Source organism: Mustela nivalis (assembly GCF_964662115.1).
Source record: "Mustela nivalis genome assembly, chromosome: 19".
Lineage (NCBI taxonomy): Eukaryota > Metazoa > Chordata > Mammalia > Carnivora > Mustelidae > Mustela > Mustela nivalis.
Genome location: NC_139038.1, coordinates 38,756,575 through 38,775,160, shown reverse-complemented (window position 1 = coordinate 38,775,160; position 18,586 = coordinate 38,756,575). Strand labels below are relative to the sequence as shown.

The following is an 18,586-nucleotide window of genomic DNA, read 5'->3' as shown; positions in this document are numbered from 1 at the left end:
TCAGAAGCTTCACCGACTGAGCCAGCCGGGCCTTTGGAGGTTAATATTATGTGCGATGACTGCAGCATCATTCACTTCCCCCAGAAGCCCTGAAAGGTTAGGGACCTTCTCTTCTGGCCACTGCTGTGTTTCCTGTCTGTGGCCCCGGGCCTGTGCGTGTTGAAAGACCCATTAAGTCTGACGAGCAGAGAGGTGCACAAGAGTCCCGAGCCTTGGGGCGCCCCGCGCAGACACACCCTCCCTCGCTGTGGTCTGATGACCTCCAAACTCAAGACACGTGTTTTTACAACTTTTTTAATATATATTTTTATAAACAGGTCACGTGATAAAATAGCACAAGAAACACTTACCAAATATAAGGTTATATCTTCCGCATATACAGGAGAATGAGGTCGTTATGTACAATAAGAAAATGATTTTCGGGGTTGGTTGGTTTTGTTTGTTTTCCTCTCTCCCCTTAATTTTTCCTCCTACAGTCGTTGCAGTTGCAATAATACTTTGGACAAACGGACAGCTGCCTCCTCCCCACTAGGGAGCTGTGCGGAGGAGGGGCTGAAGAAACTGGCTCCTGACCACCTCGGCCCGGAGCCTCCCGAGGGCACTCCAGGACTGGGAAATCTTTGGGCTGTTGAACTCTTCCTCTGCTTCAACAGCATCTCTCGCTCGCACGCTCTCGCTCTCTCTCGCTCTCTCTCTCTCACTCTCTGGCTCTCTGGAAACTGGTTACTTTCTTCCAACCAGATGGGGGGGGGGTGTGTCCCAAGATTGGGTGTGGGCACCGTACTTCCTGGGGCTCAATGTTGGGATGGGAAGGGGTCCCAGCCCCCTCCTCAGCAATTGCCAAGATGTGCCAGCGTCTCCCCAGGGCTTGCATATGTCTTGGGACTGGACAGAACATGGCCAGAGCCCACCCAGGCAGGCAGAGGTTTGGGAAGCTGGGGAGGGGAGGCAGGCAGCTAGAAAGGAGCCCTCCCTCCGCTGGGTGCTGGGGGTGTGTTGGCCACTTGTAAGACTGGACCTGCTGGCTGGGCCTTGGCTGGGGCCCATTTGTCTAGCCTCCACTTGACAGAGACCCACGCAGGATACAGTGTGGCACTGAGGAGGCTGGGCTTGGCTGGCTACAGGGGCTGTGGTTGGGGTCCATCAGGACTGCGTGCAAGGCCTGCCGGGCCTGAGGGTCGCTCAAGGTGGTTGTATCCCCCCACGCCCCCCACCCCTCCGGTTGAGGTAAGCTACAGCCAGCTTGGTTAACGTTGATTATAGCAAGATCAGCTAGTCTGTCCCTCCCTCAAACACAGTTCTTCCCTAGCCTGGCCCAAGGACCTGTAGGCCTGCAGGTGGGGGGTGGGGCAAGCAGGGGGCTGCCTCCTACAGCAGCAAGGAAAAGGGGAGGTCTCTTGGGTCAGGCTGGCATGTAGTGGGGCAAGGGCAGGGGGGACTTGGGCTCCTTGGCGGGCCATGGCTTTGGCGGTGGCCTGTTCCCTCTCGCACCCCTCCGAGGGCTCCAGGCGCGGTGCAGTGGAAGATGTGGGAAGCCCTTGGGGCTCTTCTGGCCCCTGTGTCCTGGGGGACCCAGCTCCCCTCAATCCCTCTGGGCCCTGCCCAAGATGGGGGGGACAGCGGGGGAGACAGAGCAGGGTGTGGTGGGGAAGGCAGTAAGGGGGGCCGTCAGGAGAGCTAAAAGCGCCCCCCAGGACGGAGCCGGCCCCTGCCTACCCCCCAGAGGGTCGACGAAAGATGGAGGCGGCTGTGGTGCGGTGGAGGGCGGGCGTGCAGTGCGGGCACGAGGGGCATGCACAGAGTCCCCGAGTGTGCGTGCGTGCGTGGGACTGGGCCCACCCGCCGCCCCCCCCCTTGCCCGGGCGGGGCCAGGAGGGGCGCGGGCGGGGGGCGCTTTCACTGGGTTCGCCCTGCCTCCCGCGCCGGGCCGGGGACGCGAGGGCCGGGAAAAGGCGTCCCCGCCCGGAGCGTGGCGGCTTCCTGCTCCGGGGGTGGGGAGGCCCGCGCTACTCGATGACGAGACAGCGGGGCAGGTGCTGCGAGAAGTACTTGAAGAGCTCGGGGGTGGCCCCGGGGCAGTTGGTCAGCTCCAGCTCCTCCAGCTCCTGCAGCTGCACCAGACCCGACAGGCCCGTGGTGGTCAGCAGCGGGCAGCCTGCAGCGGGCGGGAGGCGGGGCGGCGTCTGAGCGCGCGGGGCCCCCGAGCGCACCGCGGGGGGCGGGGTTCGCCAGGCGTCTCCGTCCGGACCTGGCCATGGGACCCTGGGACAGAGCTCCAGGTGGGATTCACCGCGAGGGGCCCGGCAGGGCTGGCGGAGTCGAGTAAGTTGGGGACGGGGTAGTGGGCTGGTGGGGGTCTCACCTGCCAGAGACAAGAGACGCAAACTCCTCATGGCCAGGAGGTGCTTCAGCCCGAAGTCCTGTACCTGGGCGGGAGGGCGGGGCGCGTTAAGGAGCTCCGCTCGCGCCTGCGGGGGAGCCCACTGCTGGGGACAGGCCTTGGGCCTTGAGGCCGGGAGCTGCTGGAGGGGCAGGTGGCGGGGCTCAAAACGGGGGTTTCTCGGCTTCCGGAGGAGCCAGGAGGCTGCTGGGGAGTGGCGGTGAGGTCTGCGGGGAGTCCGTAAGCCCCGCCTACGTCGCCCGCTGGGTGGGGAGGGATCCCACACTTCCTCGCAGGATCCGAGGGGGCCGGGAGTAGGTCGGTGGGTTGCCTGGGCGGAGGCTTTGCCCGGGTCTCCCACCTCCCCTTGCCTACTCCCCAGTCTTCGGAGGCGGGGAAGGCCGGTACCTGGCAGCACCATCGCAGGTAGAGGCTGCGGAGGGACGACATGGTGGACAAGTAGCTGAGGCCAGTGTCCGTGATGCGCACACACCTGTGGGGGCGACAGAGGGGCGCTGCCCGCTTTCAGATCACCTTGCGCCGCCCGTCATTTCCGAGCCCTTCCTCCTTTCCCGGGCGTCCCCCCCCCCCCGGCAGGGCTTATGATAGCCCCTCCCTTGCCACGGCCTTGCCCCCGCCAGGCCCCGGCCCCTACCCTGGCGCCTGGTAGTTACAGGCACTCTGGGCCCCGGGCTTGGGAGGGCCTGCCCCTCAACCCACGCCTCATGGCTCTGCAGCGCTGCTCCCGCTACAGCTCTGCCCATTAATCTAGGCTCCCTGCTTAGACGCTCTCGCCCGCCTTGCCCCGCCCCGCCCCGGTCGTGCCCTCCACCTGTCCCGTGGGTGGGGCACGCGCGCACCTGTCCAGCACCAGCTCCTCCAGGCGGTGCAGGTCGCAGGCCACGTACTCCAGCGCCATGTCGGTGATGCGCGGGCACCACGAAAGGTCAAGGCTGCGCAGCTTGCGCAGGTTTTCGGCCACGAGCTCCACGCCGTCGTCGGTGACCTTGGAGCAGCCAGAGAGGCTGAGCGCAGTGAGATTGGGCAGGCTGTGCACCACGTTGACCACGCCGTGGTTGGTGATCTCCCAGCAGGAGAGCAGGCGCAGCGTGTGCGTGCTGTGGCCCTGGCGTGCTGTGAAGTAGGCCAGCGCCGTGTCCGTCACGTGGTAGGCCTGCAAGCTCAGCTCGGCCAGGTTGGGCAGCAGCTGTGAGATGGCCGCAATGGCGTCGTCGGCCACGTTGATGCAGTCGCTGACGCTCAGTGAGGTGATGCGCGCGCTCAGGCTGGACCACAGCCCCGCCTCAGTGAAGTCGTTGCAGCCTGACAGCTCGAGACGCACGACGCCCTGCATCTGCTCCAGCATCACCTGCAGGCAGGCAGGCGGCAGGGTGTGGTGAGGGGGCGGGGTCGCTGGGGGCGGGAAGCAGGGCTCCCGGATGTAGACGTGTGGAACACATCCATCAAGCTGATGTGTGACAGGTGCCCCTTACGGTGGGTTTGTCCCACCACAGCCCCGTTCTAAGAGGCAGAGCACAGGGGACCTGGGAGCTCAGGGCCGCACCAGAGCAGGTGCTGGGGAGCAGCTGGTGTTACTGATTTGAAGCTTAGAATCCTGGCCCTGGGGCAGGGGCTGCCTATGCAGCTGGTGCTCTGACCTGTGCACCTGCTCCCCTGCAGCATCCCCCTAACCCAAGGGTTTCACAGGCACATAGGCCCTGAGCTTAGAAGAGCCTCCCACTGGATCGATTGATTGCTTTGGTGTGGCTGTCTTGAAATTCTTAATCATCTTTGAACAAGGGACTTGAAATTTTCATTTTGGACTAGGTCCCCCAAATCACATAACTAGTCTTGCTTCCCCTCCCCCCAGAGCCACAATCTTCAGAGCACCGGTGCTTCCCTCAGCCACTTTGCTCCTCATATGCCCAAGTTCCCTCTGCCCCCCCCCCCCATGCACACACATGCCAGCTCAGTGGCAGCCGCTGGGCCCTGCCCACACCATCCCTGTCCCTTCCAGGCCAACAGTGGGGCGCACCTCCAGGCCGGCATCTGTGATGGTGGAGCGCTTGAGGCTCATGGCCTTGACACCCTTCTTAGAGAGGGCATAGTTGTCGATGAACTCACAGATGTCCAGGTCGGAGACGCCAACCAGGCAGAAACCCTCAAAGCCACGCGCAGCGAAGCCCTGCAGGTTCACAAACTCCTTCTCGCCACTAGGAAGCACGTTGTAGAGCTCCTTGGCATGCAGCACAGGTGTGAGGCCTGCCCAGAATTTGGGCTGGTAGAGCACACGCCGCCAGGCCTTGCACACTTGGGCCAGCACACACTTCTCACAGGCTGAGAAGTACCAGAAGAGGCCATTGAGGATCTTTTCATCTGTGGCCAGTGGTGGCCGCTCCACTGGGGGCCTGGGAACAGGGGCTGAGGCTGGTCCACCAAGGGGGAGCCCCGGTGGGGGGCACAGGCCCCCAGCCAGGGCAGCCCGTGGCAGTGGGGAAGCCAGGCTGGGTGGTGGGAGGGTAGGTGGGGGAGGGGGCTGGCAGGGGCGGTTCTTGGCAGCTGGTGTGCCCTTGGTGATACTGGCTGCACCCAGGCCGTTGGGCTGGCCTGGCAGCTTCACCAGGCCATTGCGAGGCAAGCATGGAGGCTTGGGGTCGCCGTCCACACCTGGGCTCGACATCTTCCTCGCTCAATCTGTGGACAAAGACCGGGAGGCGGTAATGAGTCGCTGTGGGAAGAGAGCTGGGCTCCCCATCCCCGGGCATGTCCTCCCATGGCACTCCAAGAACCACCCAACAGGAAGGATCTGAATCCAAGTCACTCTTTCCCTGACCGTGAGCAGCGACAGGAAGTCAGAGCTGTTCATGACCATGACATTCCCTGAGCACCTACTGTGTGCGCTGAGCTCCACCTGTACTCATAGACTTTTTTGACCACATAGGCCCTACAGTTCCAATTTTAGAGATGAGAAAAGAGAGGCAGGCAGAGACAGATGTAGAAAGACACTTGCTCATGACTGCCCCCTTCACCTTTACTACTCCGGTGCCCACTCTCAGTGCCTGCCATGCCGACCTCTACTGGGCAGGGACTGCAAAACTGAAGGAGATGGTTTGGGGTGGTCTCGGGGTCCTCCACTATGGGGTGCCATCATGGCTGTCTGGAGTGGTTCTGGTACTTGTCGAAGACTCAGATACCAGCCCCTGAGAATCTCGATGGCTATTGGATCTACCCAATAATCTGCCCAAAGAAAGGGCAGACTTTACCATGACACTAGCACAGTGAGCCTTGGACACGTACTGTCTCTTTAATCCTCCATCCAACCCATTGATGGTGATGCTATGATGACTGTGCCCATTGTACAGATGAAGAAAACAAAGCAGCATGAACTATTTGCCCAAGGTCACCATAAGTGGCGGAGCCAAGGCTTGAACCAGAGCTGGCTGTGGAAGCCCATTTGTAGAGAGCTCCTCACAAGGTGGGACTGGACACCCCCCACCACTCTCCTCTCAGGCCTCTGAGAGGGTGGCAGACGGCTTGGAGCACAGACAGCCCTGGAGAGGGGGACAGCCAGACCCTCACAGTGCCACCATCTGTTCCACATTCCAGATCATCTCCTGCCCACCCCCACTCCAGACATTCAGCAAAAAGGCACTGCACCCAGGGGCTCAGGGGCAGTCTCCGGGGTCACACAGCCAGGTTCTGTGGCCTCAGTGAGCTACTTACTTGCTCCAAGCCTCGTTTTTCCTTACTTTGCAGCCTGAGAAGGGATGATCCACCCCCCACAGCACAACATGTGAAAAGAGCTAGGCATAGTGCATGGCTCACAGTGAGTGTTTGGAAAGTGGCACAGAGGCTGCTTCTGAGCCCCATGGCCCACCTTAGGGGAAGGGGTCAGGAGCCACTGGGAGGGAGGAAAACAGGCTGCCCTGCCCTGCTCTGCCCAGCACCATGTCCCCCACTGGCTTCAAGCCCTGGACTCAACCCTTGCTGGCATCCGACATCTGGGGAGGGGTGCAGATCTAGGCTGAGACCAGGAATCTACTGGAACAAGGGGCCCTCATGGCTGCCAACCCAGCTTTGGGTCCAAAGGCCTTCCTGCCCTGGCAATCATGAGCCCCCAAGCTGGCAATCCACATCAGGCCAGCCCTCCTTAGGGGAGGCGCCCCCCACTCTGACTGTCCCTTTACTGCAGGAGAGTAGCAGCCTCACGCTGGCTGAAACATGACATTCGTAACAACGTTTGCTGAATACCCATTGGGATAATCATGTGTTCCAGCCTCATGGCAGGGGTGCGCGTGTGTGTGTGTATGTTGGGGGCACCACTGTTAACCTCACTTTCAGATTGGGAGCCTGAGGCTCCAAGGAGTTACAGGTGACCCACAGTGACAGATGGGGTGCAGCTTGACATGAGGGGTGCCCCAGATCTCTTAAAACTAGTACGTGAGGAGGAGACCATGGTGGAATAGCAGTGCCTCCTGGAGGGACGGGAGGAAGCCCACGACAGGTCCCCACTCCAGGGAGCAGGGGAGAGGCTGTCCTGTGGACTCCTTCCTGTGGGCTGAGCTGGGCTCAGGGAGGCAGCCCCAGTGTGAATACCTTCTGCTTCTCGGGATCGGGGTGCCACGATTTCAGGGCTCGGGGCGCGCCGCCCACCTAGCCTCTGCCGCTTCCTGCTAGCTCGGCCGCGGAGCGCAGCACCATGGACAGCGCCCCTCCAGCCGCCGTGCGCGGGCCCGGAGGCCAGGCCCAGGCGCGCTCCACCGCGGACAACGGCTGGTGGGGGCGGGTGGGGGCCGGGCTCGGCAAACCCAGCTCAGCAGGGAGAGGCCCTGCGGGCGACGGGGCGGGGCGAGAAGCCGCCCGCTCCGCCAGGATCCGGAGGAGGCGGCGGAGGTGGCACCAGGGGAGAAATAACTCCGGAGCAGTGCCGATTTAGGTTAAAGATGCTCCCAGCCACGGGTGTGCACGTGGAGTGCCCGCGTCGGTGGGGGGGGGGGGGAGCGGGATGCACGTGGATGCCCCGGGCGTCTGCGGGGCTTTTTACCCGCACCCCACCGGAGCTCACATTTGCACACGCCCACAGTCCCATCCCCACTCTTCAGGCCTCAGGGTGGAGCTGGTGAAAACAAGCCAGCCCGCAGAGAGAGCCCGCGGGAGGGAGGGGCCAGGCGGGGGACGGCCTCAGCCCGGGGAAGGGAGGGAGGTGTCCGAGGCCTGGCTGCCCTTTATCCCACACCCACATCCTGGCCGCCAGGCCCTGCCCTGCCAGCCCATCAGCCCTTCTGCTGTGCCCCGGATTGGAACTGCCTCTTCCTGGAGGCAGCCCTGCTTCTCCCTGACCTTGTCCATGGTGCTGCCGGGCTCCCGCGGCACAACCCAGCCTCACTGACCCAGCCTGAGAATCCCTTGCTCCGTGGTTCAAAACTGGCAACAGCCACATCTTGGTCCAGGGGTCAGAGCTTTAGGAGAGAACTGAGCTTGTGGTCAGCGATGGGTCCTCCTGTCAGACAAGAGGTCTCTTGGCGGGGGGTGGGGGGGTGCTGGGACATGTGCTCCTCTGTCTAGCCCCACCCACCCAGGCAGATGGGCTGTGAGACCCCAACCCTTTTGGTACCTGCTACTGCACGCAGTGAGGCTCAGAAGACCTGCCTGGAGTTTCTCGTTAGGATGGGGTAGGGTCAGCTGCCAATCTGATGTGGACTGCCTCCTCCTTTAGAAATAAGCACCAGGAGCTAACGCTAGGGAAAGAGGCGTTTTAAAAAGATGGCCAAACTTGCACTATTCTCAGCCTCAGCCCCGGGTGTTGTGCCTCCGTGTGGAGCGGAATTCTGGAGGAGGTCCTCCTGGGATAGGCTGCGGGGGCTCAAGTCTCCTGGGAGGACTCCAGAACTTGGTGGCTTCCAAGCTGACAGTCTGCAGATGTCCATGCTGAGGCTCTGAAAGGAGCTGCCTCTTTTGCCATCGAGTCACAGGGCCCCGAGCCCTAGCATGTCGACGTTACAGCTTCCTTCACCTCTGGCTCCTCCCCAGCCTTGAACCTACAGCCCAGCCAGACCCCCTGTTCTGTATTCCTGCTCCCCTCTCCCTCTTTGCCTGGGCACATGCTGGTCCCCCTGTTTGCTCAGGAGGCCTCCCTGCTTCTTCACCCTACCAGCTCCTTATCCTCCACCTCAGTGTGATTGCCACCCCTGTCTCCCACTGAGGGACTCCCCAGCACTGAAAAAGCATCTCCAGGGTCTCAGTCATTACTGTCAACCCATCTGTCTCTTCCCTTGGCTGGGGACTTCTTGAAGACAGGCAGCACCACGGCTGAATGGCTTCTTAATGCTTGCCGAATGAATGAATGAATGAATGAATGAGGAATGGCAGTCGCCAGGATCATGCAGAAAGGGGTGTGGCAGCCAGGTGCCCAGGAGGCTTGGTGGAGGACAGGCCAGATTCAGAAGAGGGCAGGTGGATGGTGGTGGTAGTGGGGGGTGTAGCTCAGTTTGTTAATCCTGGTTGTGACAGAGGCCAGTGTCCACAGTGAGGGTGGTCGCTGGGATCTGTGGTAGGCCTTGCAAGTAGTCAGACTCTTGGGAAGAGGATGGCTTACACCTCCTTTCCGGCTGAGTCCCCACTTTGGGAGTTGCACGGTAGGGAGGCTGGCTGCCCATCCACCACAATCTGGCCATATCCAAAGAGGGCACAGGAGCCACCAGAGGAGAGGGAGGAGCTGCCCTGCTTTTTCCAATGCCACTCTGCTATTGCTGGTCCCCTCACACACGTCCTGATCACAAGTGGGGAAAGGGAGAGTTGGGGACAATTCCAGAGGTCGCATAGAGTTGGAATTTGATCCTAGGACCCCCAGTCAGTCTGACTCCCAAAGATCAGACTAGGCACTGAGGTGCAGAGGGCAACGCTGGGCCCTTCCCTCCTTTCTGTGCCCTGTTCTACTTGTTTGGTCCCCTGGGTCCTCCCAGCCTGGGACCTTGGGCTGCTGGTCTCTCCCAGCACTGTCTCTGCTGTGCCCCTGCTCTCACTCCAGAGGCTGCAAGCTGCATGCCCACCCCCAGAACACCCTCTTTTTGGACTCCTCATGCCTTGGAAACCCCCAAGTCCTCATGGCTTCCAACTCAGAGATCTCTGCCTTCATCTCTGATGCTCTGTCTGACACAGGCTTCCTGGAGTGCTGGAGGGGTTTGGCCCCCGCAGGACCTGCCCTGACCATTTCTCCCTGCCCACTGAGGGCCGTGCGGCTGGGCAGAGCATGGGCAGCCTGAGACATTCACATCAGGTTGATGTGTGGTGACAGCTCCAGGGATGGGGGTGACAACCAAGGTAGCTTGGGACTAGGGACACAGTGCGGGCTGACGAACTCCATGACAAGCCCCGTGACTCAGGCACACTCACATCCCTGCCACTTTGCACATGAGCCAGCAAAATGCTCCCTTCCCGCCCCCAGCACAGAGATGTTTCTGGGGTGCAGGCTGCCCCACCCGTGCACCAGGGGCTCCAGGAAGTGAGCACATGGCCTCCAAAGAGACCAGGATTGGCGCTTCATCAGACAGAGTCCTGTGGTCATGCTCAGGACAGCTCAGCCACGTGGAACTGGGCATTTTGGGGAATGGGCTTGGGCTCTAAGCCTCATCTTGGCTCTTCTCCTCTGAAGGATCTGAGCCCCCCCCCCAGTGCCTAGGCTAGGGGCATCTAGTGCCTGCTTCTTTGGGTCGCTGCCTTGAACCCTCCCCCTCTTCCCAGCCAAGTGTGGCTGTGTGGCCCAAGCCCACCCTCTGGCTGGTCTGGCCAGGGCTCCTCCTTGTCAGTGGTGGGGAAGGGGCTGCACCACCCACTTAGCCCACGGAGCCTTCCTTCACTGTCACCTCCACTCTTCCCCCTGAGACAAAGCAATGAGAACCCACATGTGACAAGATGGGGCTGCAGGCCACCGAGCAGTGCCCCACCTTGAGGTGAAAGTCTCCCTGGGTGTCAGCGGCACAGGCTTCCCAGGCCCAGGCTGGTAGCCTTGAGGGCCCCAGGTCCCCCGCCCTCAGGGCTGCTTGTTTTCTCAGTGCACTGGGAGAGAGGACTCACTGCAGTGCTCCAGAAGTGGACAGGAGCTGGAGGGGAGCGCCCATCCAGTGGGCCTGCCCAGCACGACAGGTGCTGAGAGGCCTGCCTGGCCCAAGGAAGAGTGGCAGAGGATGAGTGGAGATGGTGGGCAGCTGAGTCCCGGGGTCCCCTGGGATCCGAACAGGCCACCTGCACTGTCCAGGTTTATGACAGGGATTTGGATCTCCCTCCTCCCCACAGCTCCTGGTCCAGCCCTAGGGCCACCTCCTACCAGGTCAGCAAGTCTCCATCAGGCCTTGGCCCTCCCAGGGTCCCACCCAGGCCTCTGCTCAAAGGGGTTGGCTGAAAGAAGGGGCCTGGGAGGTGGCGGGTAGCGGTAGGGGACTGACCAAGTGGGCAGGTGAAGCGGCATCCACCATCTGCTCTCTCTTTGGAGGGAAGGGTTCCTGTGCAGAGGCCGGGAGGGGCTAGAGGATTGGCCACTGGGCCCTGGGCTCCCTGAGGCTCCAACAGCTAGGCCTTCTTCCCTCTTGGGGCGATGGGTGGGGGCTCTCTTCCCCCCAAATCCCAGGAGGCCAGACCCCTCCCCAGCAAGCCTCAGGGTGCCCAGTTCCCCTCTAACCTTGGCCAAGGCCCGACCCCTCCAGAACCAGGCACATGGCCAGCTCCCACCGGCCCAGGTGTCCAGGGCAGAGAGCCCCCAGCCACGCATCCACATGGCTTGTCCTGGAGTATAACTGTATCTAACACCTGTCTCACAGGTCCAGGGGCTCATGGTGCTGGGGAGAGGAGCTCAGAAAACGAAGGAAGTCCAGGACCTCAGCCAGCCTGGTGGGCTGGGGGCCTGCAATGCTGCTGCACCAGGGCTGTGGTCAGGGGGCGCCGGCCCATAGTCCTGGTCCAGTTACTGGGGGCACCATGCTTCGACCAGGCGGCGCTGTGATCGGGTTCTGTGGGAGGGCCTGTTAGGGCCAGAGGCCCAGTGGCCTCGGCCTGGGAAGGGGCTGCGCCGATGTGAGGCCCCCGGGGGTGGTGGCAGCCCTCTCCGAAGCCCCCGCCCCAATCCTCATTGTGGCCGCCGCGATGGCGTGGCCTGGCCCCTTCCCCGCCCCGCCGCCTGGCCCGGTGCACACACCTTACCTCGGCCCGGGTACCTGGCTCATGCCACGCCGTCCGCCGGGCGTCTTCTCGTCATGGGGAGCCCGGCATGGGCGCTGGCGAAGCGGGGAGGCGGCCGAGGTGCTGGCCTGGCCGGCAGGGCCCAGCCGCGCCCCGCGCCCCGGCCTGGCCGGCCCCCTCGGCCGCGCCCGGAGAGGAGCTCCCCGGTGGGAGAGGATCGGCTGCCCCGAGCCTCCCACCGGGGAGGCTGAGGCAGTGCCCAGATAAATAAGGCCGCTTTGCAGGGAGCCGGGGCGGGCGCCTCCTCCCTCCCCTCGCCCTCCTCCCTGCGCTCCTCCGCGGCCGCCGGCGGCGCCGCGCGCGCCCCCCGCCCGGCTCTACGCGCCGCGCCCTCGCGCGCTCCCGACGCCGGGAGCCAATCCGGTTGGCGAGCCCGGGCCGGGGGAGCCGAGGATGCCGAGCCCCGCCCCGCCCGCCGCGCCCTGCCGCGCGCACCGCGCGCTCCCGCCGCGGCGCCCACGGGCACGCTCCGGCCGGGCAGCACCCCCACCCCTTCGCCGCGGGCGCTCGCACAACAACAAACCCGCGCGCACGGCGGGGCGGGGCGGGGCGGGCAGGGCGCGCGGCCGGCCGGAGGGCTGGCCGGCGGAGAGCCCTGCCTGTGCGGAGAAGTGGGGTCCCGGAATCCTGCCGGGGGAGAGGACTCGAGCTCTTTGGCGCCGGCGATTGGCCCGGAGGGTGCGCGGTCTTGTGGGGCCGGCGCCGCGCGTCCCGACCCTTGGATGCCACCTGCGGGGGCGAGGGTGGTCCAACCTTCACCCTCCCAGCCCTCCTGCTTAGCGGAGGGGAGCAGCGCCGGCGGCCTTCAGGGCCCTCAAATCTCGGCGCACCTGCTGGCTGCCGGGCCCAGAAACCCCTCAGTGCCCAGGCCCCCGCCAACCCCCAAAACAAGCCAACACCAGACCATCTCAGAGAGTGACAAGTGCTATGAAAGTTCAAGAGGGCCACGTGATGGTGACCTCGGGAGGGTGGTGGTGGTGTGGCTGGACCGGGGAGACTCCTCCGTGTCCAGGCACCAGGCCAAGGAATGCTCCCGGGGAGGGGTGCTTCTGGGGAGGCTATGCCTGTCCTGAGGACAGGACCCTTGACAGGAGACCCCAAGGATGAGAGGATGGGTGAGGTTATCCAGGAAGGAGTGTGCACAGGTCTTTAGTTTTGGAGGTCTTGAGCTGGCGAGTTCCTTCTGGAACCCCTTAGAGGCGGTGGTGGCGGCCACTTTGGAGGGACCAGGCTGGGGGAGAGGTGCTGGGGTTGGGTGTGGAGGAAGGGTGTGCAGGGCTTCCTCCTGGCCCCTGGAGATGCCAGGCTTCCCACAGGCTCAGAGTGGAGAATGGAAGCTAATGGTACCCATCACAGGGTCTCCTGGGAGCAGAGACCGTGGCGGGATCAGGTGTGGGAGAGCAGAGAGGGGTCCTTGCACTAGGGAAAGAGCCTTAAGGAAGGCCCTTGAGAGTGTCTGAGAGAAATGAAAACAGCTGGTGTTGGCAGCATTCTGGTGGGAAACAGGACCCAGTGGGGCTGGCACAAGGCGGGGGCAGCTGCAGGGTGGAGCCTGTTTGGGAGCTGGGGGGCCGGCCTGGCTGCGTGCCGGGCGCTGGATCCAGCTCGTCAAGGCTGGGGTGAAGCTGGCTCTCCGGTGTGGCTAGGGCTGATTCACAGTCTGGCCCTCGTGCGGACTCCGGTCAAAGCAGGGGTCGGGGCAGTCAGCATGGGAGGCATGAAGACCTTTGGGGTGCCTGGGACAGTGTTGTCCGACCCATACAGTTCCTTCTGGTGTGTGGGTCTAGCAGGCCGGCCTCCGCTTCAGCCTCCACACCTGTGGACCAGGGCATGGACGGTGCGTGACCCGCAGGGCGAGGTTTCACCTCCTGCTTCCGGGGGCTTCCTCCTCTGAACAGGGGCCCGGGCCTCACGTGCTGCCCTCGGTGAGGCTGGAGGAGACCCCACGCCTTGGAAGAATCCAAACAGAGGAAAGCCTTGTTTCAGAGGCGCATGTGGAGCCCTGCCTCCCACGTACCTGGGGCTCTGCTCCCTTCCCCACCTCCTTCACCTGGCCCTGAACCCACGGGCTTCTTTCTCTGCCATGCTGAAGGGCAGCTCACCTCCTCCCCACGGTGCACGGTGTCCGTGCTCCCGGGCTCAGTCCGCTATCAAAGCCTGAGTCTCCTGCACGGCTGGCTGCAGCTTTGCTGATGCCGGGTCCCTTGCTGGAACTTTAGCAACACTGGCTTTCCTCCAGGGCCACGTTCCTCCCTGGAGCACCCCTCCCCGGAAGCACTCCTCATCCTGGTGCCTGGACACAGAGGAGTCTCCCCGGTCCAGACTGCTGGAGGTTTCCAGCTCTTTAGTTACAGGAGGGTGAGAGAGGGAGCTGCTGACACCTCAGGGGCTGCACTGCCCATGATGGGGTCAGGCCTCCTGGCACCTCAGGACCAGGGCAGCGGCTCTGGACTTCCTGAGCCTCTTTGCAGGAGGGTCCTGAAGCCGCTGCCCAGGGGGCTCTGGGTACAGGGGGCTGGAGCCACCTGCTTGGCTCAAATCCTCCTTTCTGTGGGGGCCAGGGGTGGGGCTCAGGCAAGTACTTCCCCTCCTGGCAAATAGGTTTGGGGTCCAAGGTGGGGGCCCTGAAGGTCAGCGTGACACTGAGGACAGCACAGGTGCTGAGAGCCTCATGCCTGATTGTAAGCGGCCCACCATGCCCCATCCTGCTAAGGAGGCGCAGGGCCAGAAGAACACTGCAACTCTCCCTGGTGGGGGTTCAGGGAGGACCGGGGTGGGGGACAGTCAGCTGTCCTCACCGCTCAGCTGCCAGAACGAACAGGCGCCCACAGGATTGAGAACAGGGAAGCCCGGGCGGCCATGGGGACCACCAGGGGGTGAACCCCTTTGCTGCCTGCCTGCTGCTGGCTCCTGCTCCTAGCCTTTCCTCCTCCCCGACCCAGGCCCGACCTGCCAGGGGCAGAAGGGCAGAATGGCCAGGATTGAGCAGGACTTGGGCCCAGCTGTCACCACGGCAACCCGGTCGCCTAGCAATGGCGGTCTCCCAGGAGCGGCGGTCTCCTAGCAATGAGATGTTTTCCTGGGCCCTGGCTGGAGCCCACAGTTATTTTTAGCTCAGCTGCAAGTCAGTGTGCAGCTGCGTTTCTGGCTCCTCCAGAAGATGCCAGGTGTGTTGGGGGCGGATCTCTTGTCAAAGGGAAAAACACATCCCCACGACAGGAACCTGGCTGCCACGTGTCTCCAGATACAGCCTCCATAGGTGGGCAAGGCCGGGTTCCATGGAGGGTGAAGGTCAGGGGAATGGGGCACAGCTGAAGGGGAGCCAGAGGGTTCGGCAGACGCAGCTGTGGCCCTAATGGGGTCTCTGGGCAGGCTGGTCACTCTGGCCCCTGGGACTCCATGGGTCAAGCTGCGTAGGGGCACCCCAGGCCAGTGTTTATGGCCCATCACTGGGCTCCCCTGGGGCTGGCAGGCTCTTGGCACCTCCTGGCATTCAGCTGGGGAGCTATCGCTGCTGTCTGCAGCCCGCAGCCCTGCCCTGGGGGTGCGGCACTCTGGTCTGGGCCAGCTGGAGCGGCACATTCAGGTGGTCCTGGCTGCAAGGGTCTGGGTGGCCACAGGCTCAGCTGGGACCTTGGGCAGGGCTAGCCTCTGTCCAGGCCACACCTTTCCTTCTCCCCTGCTGTTGCTGAAATGAGAGCCCAGGTAGGTCCCGTGCAAGTCAAGAAAAACCGTGACTTCTCTCCCTAGGCTTTCTCACCCTTTCGGCCTTGTTCACTGTCCCTTCCAGGGCAAGTCCAAGCTCTCCCATGGCTGATGGGCCTGGGGCTGGCCCTGCACTCCTCCCACAGGCCATCTCCTGGTTCCTGGTCTGTCCTGGGCTCCATACTGTCCTTGGGACTCTTACTCTGTTTCTTGGACCTGGAACGTCTTCCTGCCCTCCTCACCCATCAGATCTGCCCTGCTTCCCTGTTGCTCCCCCAGGTCCTTGACCAGCCTGGCACCTGCCTTGGTCATGAGTGCTCCTTCCTTGCGCCCCCAGTACTGCGGGCTTCCTGTCAGGTGCCCTTTGCTGTGTGGGGTCACATCCTGCTGGAGGATGGGGCCAGCTGAGATGATGCTTTCTGTCCCAGCAGCAGCGGTGGCCCCTGCCAAGAACTGGGTTTTGGGTGAGAATGGAGAGATTCCCCTTTGGAGGGTCAGGACCCTGAAGGGTCTGGAGCTGGGGGCCTGTGAAGGAGCCCCGTAATGAGCATAGACACTGGGGGAGCTGCCGAGATTTGGGATGTCATCCATGCCCCCCTTCACTCACGGGTGCACACACTCCTTGCCCGTGTGTTTGCTGAGCACCTGTAGTGCATCTGGTCACTGCCGACCCAGGGCAGGCGTGGCCTTCTTGGCTCCCTTTCCCATGGCTTTGCTGGTGGGGGGGCAGCACCTGTGAAGACAGGGGACCCCGTCCAGGTTTTCTGCAGCTGACAGTTGGGCCCCGGGCAGTAGGCCTGGGCAGGGGAAGCCTAGTGTTGAGGAGATGGGTTGGGGCAGTGTGTGTGCTCCTTCCGGACCACGCTACTGGCCAGGAAACCTTCCCTTGCACGTCAGGCACCGACGCATTCTCGGGGTGGGGGGTTGCTGGAGCTGGCAGGTGGGGAGCCAGGGGCCCCAGGCCCGCCTGCTGGGTCGGCAGCTGAGTCCTCGCACTGCCACCAGAGGGCGCCTGGAACCCACCATCTGCCTCAGAGACCGGGGCAAGGCCTGGGGCCCCAGAGCCTGCACAGAGGTGGGAAAGGGACAGTGTGCGTCTCAGCCCAGGCAGCTGTGGTGCCCACCTAGTGCCCTCTTTCCTCCTCCTGCCACCTCTTTGACCTTGTGCGCCGCACAGGCCCTGTCTACCTCTTGCATTTTTACTTGAGTAAAATGGGTATCCTCACCATTTTAAAATATATATATATTTCTTTTTTTTTTTTTTAAGATTTTACTTATTTGACAGAGAGAGATCACAAGTGGGCAGAGAGGCAGGCAGAGAAAGGGGAAGGGAAGCAGGCTCCCCGCTGAGCAGAGAGCCCGATGCGGGGCTCGATCCCAGGACCCTGAGATCATGACCTGAGCCAAAGGCAGAGGCTTTAACCCACTGAACCACCCAGGCGCCCCCCATTTTTTTAAAAGATGTTATTTATTTGACAGACAGAGATCACAAGTAGGCAAAAAGGCAGGCTGAGAGAGAGAGGAGGAAGCAGGCTCCCCGTTGAGCAGAGAGCCGGATGCGGGGCTCGATCCCAGGACCCTGAGATCATGACTTGAGCCAAAGGGGAGGCTTCAACCCACGGAGCCACCCAGGCACCCCCTCATCATTTTTAATTAAGGTCACAGTTGAGTAGTGTTTGGCACAATCCCATTGCTGTGCAGACGGCCCCTCCTTCCACCTTTCCACCTGAAGCTCTGTCTCCATCACACACCCTCTCCCCACCCCCCTGCCCCAGCCCCTTGGCACCCACCACCTACCTTCTGTCTCTGTGAACTTGACGACTCCAGGAGCCTTGCGGAAGTGGAATCATATGGTGTTTGTCCTTTTGTGTCTGGCTGATGGTACTCAGCATAACGCCCTCAAAGTTCATCTGGGTTGTACCAGGAGTCTGAATCTTTTTTTAATAGTTTTTTTTTTCTTTTTTAGATTTTATTTACACACAAGGGAAAGCACGAGTTAGGGAGAGACACAGAAGGAGAGGGAGAAGCAGACTCCCCACTGAGTGGGGAGCCTGGGATGTGGGGCTTGATCCCAGGACCCTGAGATCACAACCTGAGCTAAAGGAAGACCCTTAACCAACTGAGCCACCCAGGTGACCCCAGATTTTTTATTTTTATTTCTTTAAAATATTTTATTTATTGGGGTGCCTGGGTGGCTCAGCAGGTTAAGCCTCTGCCTTCGGCTCAGGTCATGATCTCAGGATCCTGGGATCAAGCCCCGCATTGGGCTCTCTGCTCAGCGGGGAGCCTGCTTCCTCCCTCTCTCTCTGCCTGCCTCTCTGCCTACTTGTGATCTCTCTCTATATATATCAAATAAATAAATAAATAAATAAAATCTTTAAAAAATATGCATTGATTTGCCAGAGAGAGAGAGAAAAAGAGGGGACAAGTGGGGGAGTAGCAGGAAGAGGGAGAAGCAGGCTCCCTGCTGAGCCAGGAACACAACATGGGGCTAGACCAGCACCCCGGGCAGATGCTTAATGGACTGAGCCAGCCAGATGTCCCCAGAGCTCCTCCCTCTTTAAGGCAGACTCATAGTCCTCTGTTGGACAGACCACATTTTGTTTCTCCATCTGTTGACAGACACCGAGGCTGCACTTGGCGTTTTGGCTGCTTCTCATTCTCCTTGCCCATAACAAGGGGTCTCTTGTAGCCTGCGGGTGTCTCCCGCTTCCCTCTGGGGCTACCTCCCGCATCTGTCAGCCATGCCCTCAGGCTCAGGAGTAGCTGGAGGGCTGGGGTAGGACGATGGTGGCACCCATAGGAGGGTTCGCACAAGTCTGTGCTGTTTCCTGCAGACCTTGGTTAAAGCTCTCAGTGACCCCAAGGGTTCCAGTATGTGCTTGGACTCTGGGCTTTGTGCCTAGGGCCTCCGTGATCTGGCCCAGGGCTTTCGCCCTGTTCCTGGCCTTTGCCAAGGCAGTCTGCTCCTCTCCCCTGCCTGGATTCTCCCCAGTCCCTACCTGGCTATCTGTTCCCCACACCCTCCCCCCAGGGAAGTCCTTGCTACCGGGAGATCTTGGGGCTGCCAGCCCACTCAGCTTGTCTGGACCTGCTGGGCGCCTCCTTCTGGGGCTTGGGGAGGTCCTCTGGCTCCCGCCTTTCCATGCTGCCCACGGGGGCCCAGTCTCTGCACACACACACACACACACACACACACACACACACACACACCGTCCCTAGGGTATTGTGCCATCTCTTGGGAGGAGCCGGCAGAGCCCGACCGGGGCA

General features: G+C 62.0%; 1 protein-coding gene across 3 annotated transcripts; it reads right to left on the bottom strand.

Moving 5' to 3' along the window:
* Positions 1-278: 278 nt before the first annotated feature.
* On the bottom strand, positions 279-11,917 carry FBXL16 (F-box and leucine rich repeat protein 16). 3 transcript variants are annotated; one of them, XM_082713703.1, is made up of 6 exons: positions 11,568-11,917; positions 4,416-5,074; positions 3,241-3,749; positions 2,789-2,873; positions 2,363-2,426; positions 279-2,155 (listed from the first exon to the last, which is right to left on the bottom strand). In XM_082713703.1, exons 2-6 carry the CDS (start codon positions 5,058-5,060, stop codon positions 2,007-2,009), a joined length of 1,452 nt encoding a protein of 483 aa, XP_082569829.1. In that variant the 5' UTR covers positions 5,061-5,074; positions 11,568-11,917; the 3' UTR covers positions 279-2,006. The 3 variants fall into 3 exon arrangements, with proteins under 3 accessions (XP_082569829.1, XP_082569828.1, XP_082569830.1); XM_082713702.1 differs by having other exon boundaries at positions 11,573-11,916; XM_082713704.1 differs by lacking the exon at positions 11,568-11,917 and adding an exon at positions 7,995-8,074.
* Positions 11,918-18,586: the final 6,669 nt, after the last annotated feature.